Raw genomic sequence first — 17,002 nt, 5'->3', positions numbered from 1 at the left:
GTCCCTATGTTAAACCTTGAAAACGTACTTTGCATGGCGTCCTGTGTGGCCCGTGCTCGTCCCCCAGGTGCTGCCTACCCTCTATGCCCACTTGGCCTCCCGCCCCAGGGATTAGGGTAGGACCGGCAGGGCAGCGGGACTCCGAGCCCACGGTCTTGCACGCCATGCTCCTGGCCACAGTGCCCCCTGGCAGAAGCAGAGCTTTGGGCTACAGTGGACCCTCTAGTCACGCTTGTTTTGCTTTGACCCTGGGCTTTGAGGTGATGCCTCCGAAAAGACTGAAGTCCTGACTGAGTACAGAAGTAGAAGACCGGGTGTAAACCAGAGGGCCTGAGGGTAACGTCTTCACTTCTGACACACGATGTCTTGGGTCGGCACAGGGCCTGGTGGGGAGGGCAACTGGTGACCCGATTCTTCTGAGCTGCGGCTCACGTCTAGACCCCGGAGACTGTGTTCTCCCCATCACGTGACGGTCCAGGTCCTGAGCACCGTCACTGCGTCTGGGATCCTTCCAGGCTTGGGGACAGTGGCACAATTTGTTCATCTAGTAACAGGCATGGGGAAGGATGCTGGCTGCCAGGCTCAGGGTCAGACATCAAGCAGCCGACGTGGTCTGAATGATGGGTTTTGGTTGGCCTTTAAAAGATTGCGTGGGGACTTCCCTGGTGGCACAGTGGTTAAGAATCTGCCTACCAATGAAGGGGACACAGGTTCAAGCCCTGGTCCGGGAAGATCCCACATGCCGCGGAGCAACTAAGCCCATGCGCCACAGCTGGTGAGCCTGTGCTGTAGAGCCCACGAGCCACAACTACTGAGCCCGCGCACCACAACTACTGAGCCCGCATGCCTAGAGCCCATGCTCCACAGCAAGAGGAGCCACCACAATGAGAAACACGTGCACCGCAACAAAGACCCAACACAGCCAAAAATAAATAAATTTTAAAAATAAATTAAAAAAAAAGTTTGCTTGACTTTAAATTTTTTTAAGAATTTGGTAAGATGTAGGGAAAAAAAAAAGTTTACATACCGAACAATTAGAGCCATGGGGTGGGAGGGTCAAAGGGAGAGGCGGGACCTGGCGTCCTGTGCTGAGAGCATCCTTCCCGGAGCTGAGGGTGCATGTCCGCTGGCCGTGCCCAGCATGCGCCTTCACTCGCGGCCAGAGCGGCTGCGGGGCTCCCGTCCTCCCCTCCTCCTGCCACGTAGGAATGAGGCCCCTGTCTGTGCTCTAGGCCCTGCCCTCGGAGAAGCCTTGCCCCAGCTGGTCCCCATCCTCAGGAGCTGCCTCCAGCCAGCCCGGGACCCACCCATGCGCCTGAAGCTGTTCTCCACCCTGACGGAGCTGCTGCTGGGAGCCAGGGAGACGGTGGACTCTCAGGGGTAGGTCGGCTCCACCCACACGCGGTCCCCCATGCTGCCCCACACGCGGTCCCTCATGCTGCCCCCCATGCAGTCGCCCATGCTGTCCCCCACGCGGTCCCCCATGCTGCCCCCCACGCGGTCGCCCATGCTGCCCCCACGCGGTCCCATGCTGCCCCCCACGCAGTCCCATGCTGCCCCCCATGCTGCCCCCCACGCAGTCGCCCATGCTTCCCCCACGCGGTCCCATGCTGCCCCCCACGCAGTCCCATGCTGCCCCCCACGTGGTCCCCCCATGCTGCCCCCCACGCGGTCGCCCATGCTGCCCCCACGCGGTCCCATGCTGCCCCCCACGCAGTCCCATGCTGCCCCCCATGCTGCCCCCCACGCAGTCGCCCATGCTTCCCCCACGTGGTCCCATGCTTCCCCCCATGCTACCCCCCACGCGGTCCCATTCTGCCCCCCATGCTGACCCCACGCGGTCCCCCCATGCTGCCCCCCACGCGGTCCCCCATGCTGCCCCCCACGCGATCCCCCATGCTGCCCCCCACGCGGTCCCCCCATGCTGCCCCCCACGCGGTCCCCCATGCTGCCCCCCAACGCAGTCCCGCCATGCTGCCCCCCACGCTGTGCTGCGGCTGAGTGGTCCCCATGTGCCCCCGCACTGAGGTCTCAGGTGGGACCTGGGGTGACCCTGAGCTCTGGGTCCTGCCGTCGGGCGGCTCCCCACACAACCAGCACCCCAGGGAAACGGCGTAGTCCTGGCAGCAAGTGCACCGCATAGAGAGACACTAAATCAGTCGCGTTCTTGTGGTTGTTAAAATTCCGTTGAATGAAAAAGTTTTAGGGAATGTTAACTACTAATAGTTTATACATTAGCTGTTCTCAGCTTTAAAAGGCTTCTGGTACCTTTCAGGCCTCACAGAGAATTGATTGAATGACCGTTAAAGGTTAGAACTTAGGAAACTCCTGTCCTCCAGGGGGATGAGGCAGCGTAAACACCCGGGCCTCCAGCTCGGGGCTCTGAAGGGAAGGAGGCGGGTGGCCCAGGCTGGATGTGAGGCCCCGAGCAGAGCCGTCTGCAGGCCCCGCCCTCTCCCTTTGCAAAGCGACACAGCGTCCGGGCAGGATGGGCTGTGGGGCGTCAGGCAGTGAGATGCTGTTTGCTCTATGGGGACCCGTCCCCTGAGAGGGAGCAAATCTTTGTCCTCGGCCTGTCCTGGACTTTCCTGGGGAAATAACGGGTCATTATTCAGACTTCACTTCTCTGGATGTTACTCTGATCTCTGCTCTTGGGCCTCTAGCCAGCCCATTGTATTGCAGGAAATTTTATTTCCTGCTTGTCTGCAAAGACTTCAAGGGTTAGAAGAGACTATGAAAAGGTTACTGAGTCGGGTCTGCCAGCTGCCCCGTGAGGAAAGAGCCGGCGGATCAGTCACTACCCCTCGGGGCCCCTGCTCCGCTGCGTCCCCCTGAGGACAAGGAAAGAAGCCCCCACTCTTGAACTGAGTTCCCTCAAGAAGCTGCTCTTGAAGTCTTCTTGTGGAAAGAAACCGCTATCAGGAGAAGAAAGTTGTTCAATTTACAATTATCTAATGCAAGTATTAACTGTTTTTACAGGCAGGAAAGATTTTGGAAAGCAACACCTGCTTGGTTTTGAACCTCAGGGTTACAAAGTGCAGAGTCTGAGATAGCAAAGGACCGCGGCCCCTCCTCACCCCACCTCACCCCACCCCCGAAAGTGCCTCTGGCACCGGCACACCCAGGTGGTGCAGGGCTCCCAGCCAGAGGATGGCGGGGGCAGGGGCACCCTGGCTGGAGTGCGATCCCCCAGTGAAGGAGGCCTGCTCCCCTCTCTGGGCGCCCAACCCAGTGCTGTCCCCTGTGCGAGCTTCTCCCGCAGGGGGAGGCCCAGATGCTGATGGCTCTGGAGGAGCCCGTGGGCCTGCCTGGGCTGGGCTTCCTGGTCTCGGGGCCCAGCTGCGTTTGAACAGGTGTGCATCCTCTGGACGCAGGGTACTCATTCTTGGGGAGTCCAGTGCCTTTTCTGCTCCCAGCATATCACTGGAGTCCCGCTGCCTGTCCCTCCTCACGGCCAGCGCTCGGACCTCAGGCCCTCGTGGCCACGTCACCTGGGCCGCCTCAGCCAGGACACGGGACTGAGCTTTCCAGAGAGTCCCCTGGTGAATCCCTTTGCAGGGAACAGCAGCTCCTTGCTAAAAAACTAAAGCACGCAGAAAACCTTGAAATGTGTGTGAGTTGTCCTGCACCAGGTCCACTGTCGGAGGCGCCGGTGGCTCTGGAGTGCCCCCTGCTGGGGGCACGGCGCAGCCGTGGGCTCACAGGCCCTCACGCTGGTCCAGGTGCTGGTCCAGGTCCGGAAGCAGCTGGTGCTGGAGGCGGGAGCCCCCTGTGAAGCGTGCTCCGGAATGACCCTGGGAAGCAAGTCAATGAGTCCTTTGTTCGTCAGAATACGTCTTGCTCCATCAGCAGAGGCCCGTGGGGTACAGGAGTCGTACGGAGGGCTGAGGCTTTTCCCCGGGCTTTTGGACAGGGCCTCACGTGTGGCTCCGCTGCTGGGTGGCCAGGCCAGCCAGTGGAGCTCAGGGCTGGGATTTCGTTTTGCTCTGTGTTTGTCCTGACGGCGTGTCGAGAGGAAGGTCCCCGACTATGTTGGCGGGAACATCCGTGTCTCCCGGTGTCTTAACACATGAGACCGTAGGTGCAGCCCCAGGGTGCCCTCTTGCCAAGGTAGTGGGTGTGGTCAGAGGGACATCACGTGGTCGCAGGGACCTCGAGGCCCCTCTCTGTAAGGTTGCCGCCTGTGGGAGTGACTTGCCACCCCATCGGTGCTCAGGGTAGCGCGGCCACCCTTTTCTTAGATCCAGGAGGGGTGTTGGGGAAGCCCCTCGGCCACAGAGTGGGAGGAGGCTGGAATACACCCCCAGCCCCAGGGTCCAGTCCCAGGAGAGGCGGCAGGAGCCCGAGTGCAGCCCTGCCCCGTCATAGCCGTGGGAGAGAGCCCCACGTCCCCTCCCTGGCCACTACCTCGGGGAGCGGGGGCTCTCGTTCAACGTCCAGTGTTCGATTTCCACTTGTTTTGTCTGTTTGGCCTTTTCCCTCCACCCAGTCCGTTTCCCAAACGGAAGCGCTTCCTTCGGGGAGTCTGGGTGCCCCCCTCACCCACTCTCTCCTGCTTCCGCTCCAGACAGTTCCATGGCTACCTGGACACCCTGATCAAGGACATCTTCGTCCCCAATCTGCAGTGGCACGCGGGGAGGACGGCTGCAGCCATCCGTACAGCGGCTGTGTCCTGCCTGTGGGCGCTCATCAGCAGCGGGGTCCTGTCAGATGAGCAGGTAGGCTCGTGCATCCTGGACCCAAGAGGGGAACAGGCTGTGCCCTGGGCTTCTGGCGCCTGCCTGGCGCACCTGCCGCAGGTGAAGAGCGCTCACCTGAGCTCCTGTCCTGATAGCGGCAGCAGATGCTCCCAGACAGACCGAGGGGACGGGACTATGGGGCCGGAGGGCGAGCAGAGGTCTGGGGGGAAAGCCTGTTGTTTCCTTGGGTCACCTGGGGGTTTTCTGAAGTGATTGTTACTGTTTACAAGAAAAGAATTTCATCACAGGAGTCTGACTCAAGAGCGTTGTTTGTATTCATATTTCCAGTTAGATGAGGAATTGAGGAAACAGTAGAAGTAGGGAAAACATTGTGGTACCTGAATAACTGTTATTTAAGTTGAAATGTCCCCCAAACTTTACTGGACACGATACCCAGTCCTGCTAGTAAGTAGTGGGCTGTGTAGGATCGGTGCCTAAGACTTTCTGAATAACAGATTTTTTAAAAACCAACTGACCGATGTTCAAATTATCTGGATTTTAAAATCAAGATTCAGGTCTGCTTCTTACATAGAAATTTCAAAGTAGCTTTCCAGACTCAATCATACTTGCATCAAAACCAAGTCTTGGTGGGCTTCCCTGGTGGCGCAGTGGTTGAGAGTCCGCCTGCCAATGCAGGGGACACGGGTTCGTGCCCCAGTCCGGGAAGATCCCACATGCCGCGGAGCAGCTGGGCCCGTGAGCCACGGCCGCTGAGCCTGCACATCCGGAGCCTGTGCTCCGCAACGGGAGAGGCCACAACAGTGGGAGGCCCACGTACCGCAAAAATAAAAATAAAAATAAAAACAAGTCTCTTCAGTGACGGGCAACAAAGTACACAGTGCATGAGTAGCAGTCTCTGTCACCAGGGAGGCACCAGCCGTGACCCACAGCTTGTGTGGTTTTTTTTTATTGCAGATACAGGAAGTGCAGGAAATGTTGATGCCTCAGGTTCTAACCACCCTGGAAGAAGATTCTCAGATGACTCGATTAATTTCATGCCGAATCATTAACGTATTTTTAAAGACCTCTGATGGTGTGATTGATCCAGACAAATTCATCAAGATATATCCTGGTAGGACATTCTTCTTTTCCAAATCATATGCCTCTGTTTGTTTGACTGTTGTTTCTTTTGTAGGAAATATAGAAAATGCTACTTTGACTTCTGGTCAGGTTGGTGCTATGAGTCTAAACGTGGATGTGACAGGTATGATGTCACTGAATGTCACTGAATAAGTAACATAGCACGAGAAACAGGACAGACGTCTTGTGGACCGGAATTGCGGGGTGGGTGGGAGCATAGACGCCCACGGCGGGCGGGGTACCACCCTGTGGCCTTCGGTGTGAGGGCTCCAGCCCTGCTTCGCGTCCCCCGTGTCACTGCCTCTTGGAGCCTGAGAGCACCGATGAGTCCCGGCCACAGAAGTGAAACCCAGCCCCGGCCCCGAGCGGAGCAGCGTCGCTGGAGGTGGGCCTGCAGCCGAGAAGCTCAGGGGCTGGTGGGTGTGCCCACACTGGGGGAAGGTGGAAGGTACAAGCCCTCAGTGCCATCTTCTCCACGTGTGGTTGGGATCCGCGGAAATCTACAAGGGTAACAGCCGTTCCAAACAAGTTGAGCACTTCCTGCGGCACGGGCCACGTCTGGCCCCAAGGGTGGCAAGAAGCAGCCCCTGAAGCAGCCCAGGAGGCGGACGAGGAAGACCAGGCGTGCCGGCAGAAACAGGAGCCGAAGAAACGAGGAGCTGAGAGCAGAGGCCGCGCGCCGGGGAAGGGCCCCCTGTCCACAGACGGAATTAACAAATCTGGCAAAAAGGGTTCCTCGTGCCTGAGGCAGTGGTGACCCTTAGCCCCTCCTGTGTAAACATCTGGATTCCCTGCTGTAACATCTGTTGCTGCCTACGGCTAGAATGAAGTGTTACCTTGGAACCTATCCGCATGTGTAAGAATAAACTTTTGTAAAAAGTAAAAAATCAAGTTGAGAAACAGAGATGGAAGCAGGAACACAGAAACCCTGGGAGCAAAGATGGGGGCGGGGCTGAGTCTCTAAAAGACGCCAGTCGCCAGTCGTAGGGGCAGGCGCGTCGCGTAGATCTGTGGGAAGAGCACGCACGGATGGAAGCCTCGCCCATTCACAGGAGGCGTTTCTGCGGGTCGGGAAGGACTGTTCGTCCGCTTTCAGCAGTGGGACATCTGGCCCCAGAGGCTCCGCAGAAACATAGCTGACGTAGCTGGTGGCCGTCGTGTCACCGGGCCCTCAGCTCCGTCCCCAGAGCCACGGTGGGCACAAGGCGGGGTCAGCAGACGCCCCTCCCGTGCTGTCTGAGGACGGGGCGTGAGGCCTGTGTGTGACTCTGGGTCTGAGCACCTCGGAGCCGGGGGGACCCCAGCCGCCTTGCAGGTCAGAGGGCGAAGACGCCCGGGCCGGCTGTGAAGCACACCTTCACTCTGGGTCCACGGAGTCCACCCCTGGGCCAGAGTGGCCGAGGGTCTCGGGACACCTGCTGCCACCAGCCCCTCCCCAGCACCCGCCTGCGGGTTTCCCAGGACGGGGGCCAGTGCTCCACAAGTGCTGGGAGCTTAGCTGGGCGCCGCCTGCCCTGGAACCTCTGCTCACACTCCTGTCTGGCCCCTCCTTGCAGAACTCTTAAAACGCCTGGATGACGTTTCCAATGAGGTGAGGCTGGCGGCCACCTCCTCCTTGGTCACCTGGTTGGAGCGTGTCGGGAACGAGGCCGGGAAGTGCTGTTACCAGAGCAACATTCAGCACCTGTACAGGGAGCTGCTCGTGTACCTCGACGACCCTGAGAGCGCCATCCGGGATGCCGTTCTCGGTAAGAGCTTCATGCCCACGCCCGGGCCAGCCACACGGGAGTGGCTGGCCGGGCGCCTGGACTCCCCTGGGCCCGCAGTCTTGCAACCCGTGTCCTCTGAGTTACTGCGGGTCCCAACGAGCTTGTATCCTGTGGCTTACGGCCCCTGGTGTTCACCGTGGTAGAAGTTAAAACTTGAGAAAATGTTAAGGTACTGATTAATTTGTTTAAAATAACAACCCATTACATTTTAACATAAATAACATGGTCTTGAAAGATGTGTTTTGTGAAACAAAATAACCAGAACAGTGGCATTATTTTACATTTTTGTGACTCTCTCTAATGTCGAGCTGATAGAAAACAACCAGACGCACATCTCTGCGTTGCGTTGGTTGTGATGCGTGTCGTTTGGTTAAAGTATGTGAAAAACAAACAGCCCACACAGATGTAGTTGGAAGAGAGGAGTATCTTGATAGCGGTCCTCTTCCTTATCGCACCCTGACTGGACAGGTGGTAGTCTCCTCAAGGTTCCCTGGAGTGTAGACTCTGGAGCCACTGTGGAACCACACCTGTTCCACTCAAGTCCATTTCTCCGCCCTGCGTGCTCGCTAACGTGGACGCACTCTGTTCTCAGTGTCAAAAAGTCACTGTTGGGCTTCCCTGGTGGCGCAATGGTTGAGAGTCCGCCTGCCGATGCAGGGGACACGGGTTTGTGCCCCGGTCTGAGAGGATCCCACATGCCGCAGAGCGGCTGGGCCCGTGAGCCATGGCCGCTGCCTGCGTGTCCGGAGCCTGTGCTCCACAACGGGAGAGGCCACAACAGTGAGAGACCTGCGTACTGTAAAAAAAAAAAAAAAAAGTCACTGTTGGCGTCAAGCTCAGAAAAGTCTTGGGAAGAACAGCTTCAGGAGGCTGTCAGGCTTTTGGTAGCAGAAACAAGTTTCTATAATTTTGATTACTGCTTGAGAGCTTAAATTTTATCATCAGCCACAAATACTGTCACTTATTGGCTTACAAGAAAGCATCCTGTTGAGTCCCCAAGTCTGAATCACAAGAGTCAGTTGTCACTGGTCATTCTTTCAAGTAAAAGTGGTGTCTGGGAGCTGCCCAGCCCACGACCCCACTGCACACATGTGTGCCTCCCGTTTCATCCCAGGGTGTTGAAAAGCTAAAAAGGAAGGACACGTGTCGTATCCCCTGAACCACCACCGACGTGTGAGCGAAGCCACATGGCTAAGATGGCCATAAACAGACTTCAGTTTAGAGTGGAGTTCTGAAAACTGTTGAAATAACCCAAAAGAAGTCAAGAAAGGAGAACGAGAAGGACGCAGAGTAGGGACAAACAGGAAGCAGACAGAGAGCAGGTCCAGCCAGTGATCTGTGACCGCCCGCACTAGGCGCTCGGTGCAGGGCAGACGCTGTCAGTCCCTAGAAAATCCAGACTTCATCGGAATGAGTTTACTAAAAGTTGGGTGCTCAAGGGTTGAGATTTCCTAAAGTAGATGATTTTTATGCTTCTTTGAGGACATCAACTGACTCTTGCAGTGACTCACTCCCCAGAGCCCGGCCAGTGCTCGTGCCGCCCTGGCCTTGAGCCCTCAGTGCGGCGGGCGCCCCATGAGCCGGGGGTCACGCCCTTCGTGTCACTGTGGACGGAGTTCTGACTCACACCCTCTGAAAGGTCTCAGGGCCCCCAGAAACCCTGGGGCACCCTTTGAGAGCCCCTGCCCAGGCCACCCGCAAGTTCAGGTGCCCCATTGTGCTTTGAGTGCGGGCACCGCGTTGCTGCTCTCCGGGTAACGGAAACAAACTGTGAATTCGAGACCAATGGAAACTGCTTACAGCGGCAACAGCTGAGAACAGACAGGTTGTCTGCCTTGGCTTTGCACCAGGGGTCGGCACGTGTGCTCGACTGGGGTTCCTGGCCAGCTGTCGCCCTCCCCATTCGTAAAGACCGCACGGTTCGTACAGACGGTGAGCAGGGGGTACACAGACTCCCTCACACCTGCGCCCCACCACGCACAGCCTCCCCGTGATCAGCAGCCCCCCCGGGTGCTGCATCTGGTCCAGTGAGTAAGCCTCACAGACACGCCAGTCACCCAAGTCCATGGTTTACGTCAGGGGTCACTCTGGGTGCCGCACATTGTGTGGTTTGGACAAGTATATAATGACATGTATCCATCGTTATATTCACAGTATCGTACAGAATAGTTTCACTGCCCTAAAAATCCTCTGCAGTCCACCTGTTTGTCTGTCTCCCGCCCTCCCAAACTTTAGCGACCACTGATCTTTTACTGTCTCCATAGTTTTGCCTTTTCCAGAACGTCATGTACTTAAAATCATATAGTCTGTAGCCTTTTCAAATTGGCTTCTTTCACTTAGTAATAAGCATTTGAGATTCCTCCATGTTTTCTCATGGCTTGAGAGCTCTTTTTTTTTTTTTTAGCATTAATATTTCATTGTCTGAATGAACCAGTTTATTTATACATTCACCTACTGAGGAGCATCTTGGTTGCTTCCAAATTTTGGCGATTATGAATAAAGCTTCTCTAAACATCTGTGTGCAGGTTTTTTGCCAACGTAAGTTTTCAGCTCCTTTGGATAAATACCAAGGAATGTGATTGCTGGATCATACCGTAAGAGTATATTTATTTTTGTAAGAAATCACCGAACTGTCTTCCAAAGTGGCCACACTATTTTGCATTCCCACCAGCAATGATGAGAGTCCCTGTTGTTCCCCATTCGGCCAGCATGTGGCGTTCTGATTCTGGCCATTCTGATAGGTGTGTAGTGATATCTCATTTTAATTTGCATTTCTCTGGTGACATATCATGTGAAGTATCTTTTCAGAGGCTTATTTTACAGCTGTATATCTTCTTTGATGAGGTGTCTGTTAAGGTCTTTGCCCCCCTCCGCCTTTTTTTTGGCAGCGTTTGGGGGCTACTCTTCATTGTGGTGCACGGGCTTCTCATTGTGGTGGCTTCTCTTGTTGTGGAACAGGGCTCTAGGCACGCGGGCTTAGTTGCTCTGTGGCATGTAGGATCTTCCCAGACCACGGATCAAACCCGTGTTCCCTGCATTGGCAGGCAGATTCTTAACCACTGCACCACAAGGGAAGTCCCTGGCCCATTTGTGTGTGTGTGTGTGTGGTACGCAGGCCTCTCACTGTTGTGGCCTCTCCCGTTGCGGAGCACAGGCTCCGGATGTGCAGGCTCAGCAGCCATGGCTCATGGGCCCAGTCGCTTCGCGGCATGTGGGATCCTCCCAGACCGGGGCACGAACCCGTGTCCCCTGCATCGGCAGGCGGACTCTCAACCACTGCACCACCAGGGGAGCCCGTGGCCCATTTTTTAATTGGGTTGTTTGTTTTCATATTGTTGAGTTTTAAGATTTGTATATTATAGATAATAGTCCTTTATCAGATATGTCTTTCTTAAGACTTTATTGTTAATTTTTTTGTTTCCCTTTAATTTTTTTTTTTTTTTTTTTTTGCTGTACGCGGGCCTCTCACTGCTGTGGCCTCTCCCGTTGCGGAGCACAGGCTCCGGACACACAGGCTCCGCGGCCATGGCTCGCGGGCCCAGCCGCTACGCGGCATGTGGGATCTTCCGGGATAGGGGCACGAACCCGTGTCCCCTGCATCGGCAGGCGGACTCTCAACCACTGCGCCACCAGGGAAGCCCTCCCTTTAATTTTTAATTTTTTTAATTTTTATTGGAGTAGAGTTGATTTACGATGTTGTGTTAGTTTCTGCTGTGCAGCAAAGTGAATCAGTTCTACATATACATGTATCTACTCTTTTTGAGATTCTTTCCCCATATAGGTCATTACAGAGTAATAAGTGGAGCTCCCTTTGCTATAGTTATCTAGTTTATATATGGTAGTGTGTATGTGTCAATCCCAGTCTCCCAATTTATCCCTCCCCTCTTTTCCCCGCTGGTAATCATAATTTGTTTTCTACATCTCTGATTCTATTTCTGTTTTGTAAACAAGTTCATTTGTATAATCTGAGATTCCACATATAAGCAATATCATATGATATTTGTCTTTCTTTGACTTACTTCACTTAGTATGACAATCTCTAGGTCCATCCATGTCACTTCAAATGGCATTATTTCATTCTTTTTTTATGGCTGAGTAATATTCTCACATCTTCTTTATCCACTCATCTGTCGATGGACATTTAGGTTGTTTCCATGTCTTGAGTATTGTAAATAGTGCTGCTATGAATATTGGGGTGCATGTATCTTTTCAAATTGGAGTTTTTTCCAGATATATGCCCAGGAGTGGGGTTGCTGGATCATATGGTAGTTCTACTTTTAGTTTTTTGAGGAACCTCCATACTGTTCTCCATAATGGTTGTACCAATTTACATTCCCACCAACAGTGTAGGAGGGTTCCATTTTCTCCACACCCTCTCCAACATTTATTGTTTGTAGACTTTTTGATGATGGCCATTCTGACTGGTGTGAAGTGATACCTCACTGTAGTTTTGATTGCATTTCTCTAATAATTAGCAATGTTGAGAGCATCTTTTCATGTGCCTGTTAGCCATCTGTATGTCTTCTTTGGAGAAATGTCTGTTGAGATCTTCTGCCCATTTTTGGATTGGGTTGTGTTTCTTTTGACATAGAGCTGCATGAGCTGTTTGTATATTTTAGAGATTAGTCCTTTGTTGGTCGCTTCATTTGCAAATATTTTTTCCCACTCTGTGGGTTGTCTTCGTTTTGTTTATGGTTTCCTTTGCTGTGCAGAAGCTTTTAAGTTTAATTAGGTCTCATTTGTCTATTTTTGTTTTTATTTTCATTATTCTAAGAGGTGGATCAAGAAGGATCTTGCTGTGATTTATGTCAAAGAGTGTTTTGCCTATGTTTTCTCTAAGAGTTTTATAGTGTCCTGCCTTACATTTAGGTCTTTTATCCATTTCAAGTTTATTTTTGTGTATGGTGTTAGGAAGTGTTCTAATTTCATTTTTTTACATGCAGCTGTCCAGTTTTCCCAGCACCACTTATTGAAGAGACTGTCTTTTCTCCATTGTATATTCTTACCTCATTTGTCGTAGATTAGTTGACCATAGGTGCATGGGTTTATCTCTGGGCTTTCTATCCTGTTCCATTGATCTATATTTCTGTTTTTGTGCCAGTACCATACTGTATTGATTACTGTAGCTTTGTAGTATAGTCTGAAGTCAGGGCATCTGATTCCTCCAGCTCCGTTTTTCTTTCTCAGGATTGCTTTGGCTATTCAGGGTCTTTTGTGTTTCCATATATATCAGATGTATCTTCTGCAAATATCTTCTCTCAATCTGTGGCAAAAGTTTTTAATTTTAATGAAGTCCAGCTTATCAATTATTTCTTTCATGGATTATACTTTTGGTGTTTATCTAAAAGATTATTGCCATACCAGAGGGTCACCTAGGTTTTCTCCTATGTTATATTCTAGGAGTTTTATATTTATGTTTATCATCAATTTTGAGTTAATTGTCATGAAAGAGGTAAGGTCTGTGTCTAGATTTTTTTTTTTTTTTTTTGCTGTACGCAGGCCTCTCACTGCTGTGGCTTCTCCCATTGTGGAGCACAGGCTCCAGACACGCAGGCTCAGCGGCCATGGCTCACGGGCCCAGCCGCTCCGCGGCATGTGGGATCTTCCCGGACCGGGGCACGAACCCGTGTCCCCTGCATTGGCAGGTGGACTCTCAACCACTGCGCCACCAGGGAAGCCCTGTGTCTAGATTTTTTTGTTGCTTTTTGTTTTTTGGATGTGGATGTCCATTTGTTCTATCACCATTTGTGAAAAGACTGCCTTTGCTCCATTGTATCACCTTTATTTCTTTGTCAAAGATCAGTTGACAGTATTTATGTGGGCCTATTTCTGGTCTCTCTGTTCTGTTCCATTGATCTATTTGCCAGTACCACACTGTCTTGATTACTGTGGCTTTATAGAAAGTCTTGAAGTTGGGTAGTGTCAGTGCTCCAACTTTGTTCTTCTCCTTCAATATTGTGTTGGTTTGTTAATACCCACACAATAATTTGCTGGATTTTAATTGGGATTGCATTGAATCTGTATATAGATCAAGTTGGGAAAAACTGATATCTTGATAATAGTGAGTCTTCCTATCCATGAACATGAAATATCTCTCCATTTATTTAGTTCTTTAATTTCATTCATCAGAGTTTTGTAAATTTTCTCATATAGATCTTCTATACATTTTGTTAGATTTATACCAAGGTATTTCATTTTGGAAGGTACTACTGTAAATGGAATTGTTTTAATTTCAGATTGCACTCATTCATGTCTGGTATATAGGAAAGTGATTGACTTTTTTTTTTTTAATTTATTTTTGGCTGTGTTGGGGTCTTCATTGCTGTGCGCGGGCTTTCTCTAGTTGTGGCAAGTGGGGGCTACTCTTTGTTGCTGTGTGCGCGGGCTTCTCATTGTGGTGGCTTCTCTTGTTGCGGAGCACAGGCTCTAGGTGTGCGGGCTTCAGTAGTTGTGGCATGCGGACTCTAGAGCGCAGGCTCATAGTTGTGGCACATGTGCTTAGTTGCTCCGTGGCATGTGGGGTCTTCCCAGACCAGGGCTCGAACCCGTGTCCCCTGCATTGGCAGGTGGATTCTTAACCACTGCACCACCAGGCAAGTCCAAGTGATTGACTTTTGTATGTTAACCTTGTATCCTTCAACCTTGCTATAATCACTTATTAGTTCCAGGAGTTTGTCAGTTCTTTCCAATTTCTACATAAACGGTCATGTCATCTGTAAACAAAGACAGTTTTATTTCTTCCTTGCCAATGTGTATATTATCTTTCATTTTCTTATCTTATCACATTAGCTAGGACACCCAGTTCGGTGTTGAAAAAGAGTGGTGAGAGGGGACATCCTTGCTTTGTTCCTGATTATATTGGGAAAGTTTCAAGTTTCTTACCCTAAGTATCGTGTTAACTGTAGGTTTTTTCTTAGATATTCATTATTGAGGGAGTTACCCTCTATTCCTAGTTTACTGAATGTTTTTACTCATGAGTAGGTGTTAGACTTTGCCAAAATGCTTTTCTGCATCTATTGATATGATCATGTGATGCCTCTTTTAGCTTGTTGATGTGATGGATTACATTAATTGATTTTTGAAATGTTGAACTAGCCTTGCATACCTGCGATAAATCTCACTTGGTCTTGGTGTGTGATGCTTTTTATACATTGTTGGATTTGATTTGCTAATATTTTGTTGAGGATTTTTGCATCTATGTTCGTGAGAAATATTGGTCTGTAGTTTTCTTTTCCTGTGGCATCTTTTTCTGAGTTTGTATCGGGGTAATGCTGGTCTCATAGGATGAGTTAGGACGTGTTCCCTGTGCTTCTATCTTCTGGAAGAGATTGCAGAGAATTGGTATCATTTCTTCCTTAAAGGTTTGGTAGTATTCGCCACTGAACTCATCTGGTTCACCTGCTGGGGCTGGTGCTTTCTGTTTGGGAAGGTTATTAATTATTGATTCAATTTCTTTAACAGATATAGGTCTACTGAGATTGTCTATTCTCATGTGAGTTTTGGCAGATTATGCCTTTCAGAGAATTGGTCCATTTCACCTAGGTTATCAAATTTGTGGGCAAAGAGTCGTTCAGAGAACCAGTTTTTGGTTTTGTGCATGATCTCTATTGATTTTCTGTTTCAGATTTCACTGATTTATGCTCTGATTCTTCTTTTCTTCCGCTAACTTTGGATTTAATTTGCTCTTTTTTCTGGTTTCCGAAGGTGGTGATTTAGATTATTGATTTTAGATCTTTTTTTTAAATGTGTGCATTCAATGGTATAAGTTTCCCTGTAAGCACTGCTTTTCACTGCATCCCACAAATTTCGATACGTTGTGTTTTCGTTTTCATTTAGTTCAAAATATTTTTTAATTTTTCTTGAGATTTCTTCTTTGACCATTGTGGTATTTACAAATGTGTTGTTTAATCTCCAGATATCTGGGGATTTTCCAGTTATCTCTTTGTTACTGATGTCCAGTTCAATCCCACTGTTGTCTGAGAGCAGAGATTGTATGATTTCTGTCCTTTTATATTTGTGAAGGTGTGTTTTATGGCCCTGAATGTGGTCTATTTTAGTGAACGCTCCATGGGAGCTTGAGAAGAATGTATCCTCTGCTATTGTTGGATGAGATAGTCTATAGATATTTGCTTGATTGATGGTGCTCTTGGGTTCCGTCTGGGTGTGCATACCGATTTCCTGCCTGCTGGATCCGTCCGTTTCTGAGAGAGGGGCATGGGAGCCTCCAGCCACAATAGTGGATTAATCTGTTTCTCCTCGCAGCTATCAGTTTTGCCTCACGTTGTTTGACACTCTGTTACTGGGTTCATATGTGATAAGGATCGTTATGTCTTCTTGAGAACTGACCCCTTAATCGTTATGCAATGCCCTCCTGACCCCCAATCACTTCCCTTGCTCTGCAGTCTGCTCTGTTTATGGCTGTTGTAACTTTAATATGAAGCTAAGCTTGGCTTAATTTTTATTCCTGGCATCATAAAGGTGTTTTCCTGTTTTGCAGAGGCCCTCAAAGCAGGCAGTGTCCTCTTCCCTGACCTCCTGGTGAGAGAGATGGAGGCCGTCCTCCATAAGCATCGCTCACCCACCCACTGCGAGCAGCTGCTACAGCACCTGCAGGCCCTGCCGCCCGCCCCGTGACTGGAGTCCCGGGAGCAGAGCCTCAGCACAGCAGCTGGGGGGGAGCGAACAGCCAAGCCGCGTCCTCACCTGGACTGGGATTCGTGGCCTTTAAATCTCGTCACAGGGCACCTTTCTGTCAACAGCCGAGGACCCTCACAAGCAAGCCTTTAACAGCGAGAAGGATGTATTCTCTAAGCACCGTGCCCAGTGCTCTCCTGGGACAGTGCTTCACACCCAGCAGTTTTTGAAATAAATAACTTTCACTGAGTGGCTTCTGTATTTTATGACTAACTCATGCAATTCACTGAGAGATCTGCCAGAAATCGACAGCCGCCTTCAAATTAAATGTCAACTTCTCATACCAAATCAGCACATTCTTTTTTTTAGTCTACGTGCACTGCTAGGTTCATGGGTTATTGGGTCTTTCTTGCTTAAATGCCCACCAAGAAAGTTCTTCAGTATTTAAAAAGAAAAAAGACAAAGTGATTAAAAGAAATGTTCTTTCTTTGGGTTCTGTCTACTGAAACTTAATGTCTCAGTGAAAGACTGAAAAGAATTTGAAATCTTAAGAACTATTATCAGTGAAATCTTTCCCATTTAAAATACACTGGAATTTAAAATGTTGTGTGGATATATTTGGTCACAGTATTTTTTCTTAGGTCAGTAATTCTGACAGTTGAAAATAGGATGTTGAATCAGATATAATTTTGGTTGCTCTCTTGTAAGTAGCAGTAAAGTTGTTTTATATTTTCCTGCACTTTCTATCCCCAAGTGCCTAAAAGATTTCATTTTAAGTGA

The 17,002-nt window shown here is 50.4% G+C and overlaps 1 protein-coding gene across 2 annotated transcripts in view; it reads left to right on the top strand.

Annotated features, from left to right (window-relative positions):
- Window positions 1–16,471, top strand: part of DNAAF5 (dynein axonemal assembly factor 5) — a 36,969-nt gene extending 20,498 nt beyond the window's left edge. For both annotated transcript variants that reach the window (XM_081256691.1, XM_081256692.1), the window contains 5 exons: window positions 1,233–1,380; window positions 4,568–4,718; window positions 5,655–5,811; window positions 7,376–7,567; window positions 16,086–16,471. In XM_081256691.1, the coding sequence (XP_081112817.1) occupies window positions 1,233–1,380; window positions 4,568–4,718; window positions 5,655–5,811; window positions 7,376–7,567; window positions 16,086–16,222 (785 nt within the window). In that variant the 3' untranslated portion in view covers window positions 16,223–16,471. The remainder of the gene's footprint in view (window positions 1–1,232; window positions 1,381–4,567; window positions 4,719–5,654; window positions 5,812–7,375; window positions 7,568–16,085) is intronic.
- Window positions 16,472–17,002: the final 531 nt, after the last annotated feature.

Source organism: Mesoplodon bidens (assembly GCF_964165515.1).
Source record: "Mesoplodon bidens genome assembly, chromosome: 15".
Taxonomy (NCBI): Eukaryota; Metazoa; Chordata; class Mammalia; order Artiodactyla; family Ziphiidae; genus Mesoplodon; species Mesoplodon bidens.
The sequence above is the reverse complement of the archived record's forward strand: the minus strand, read 5'-3'. Positions and strand labels throughout refer to the sequence as shown.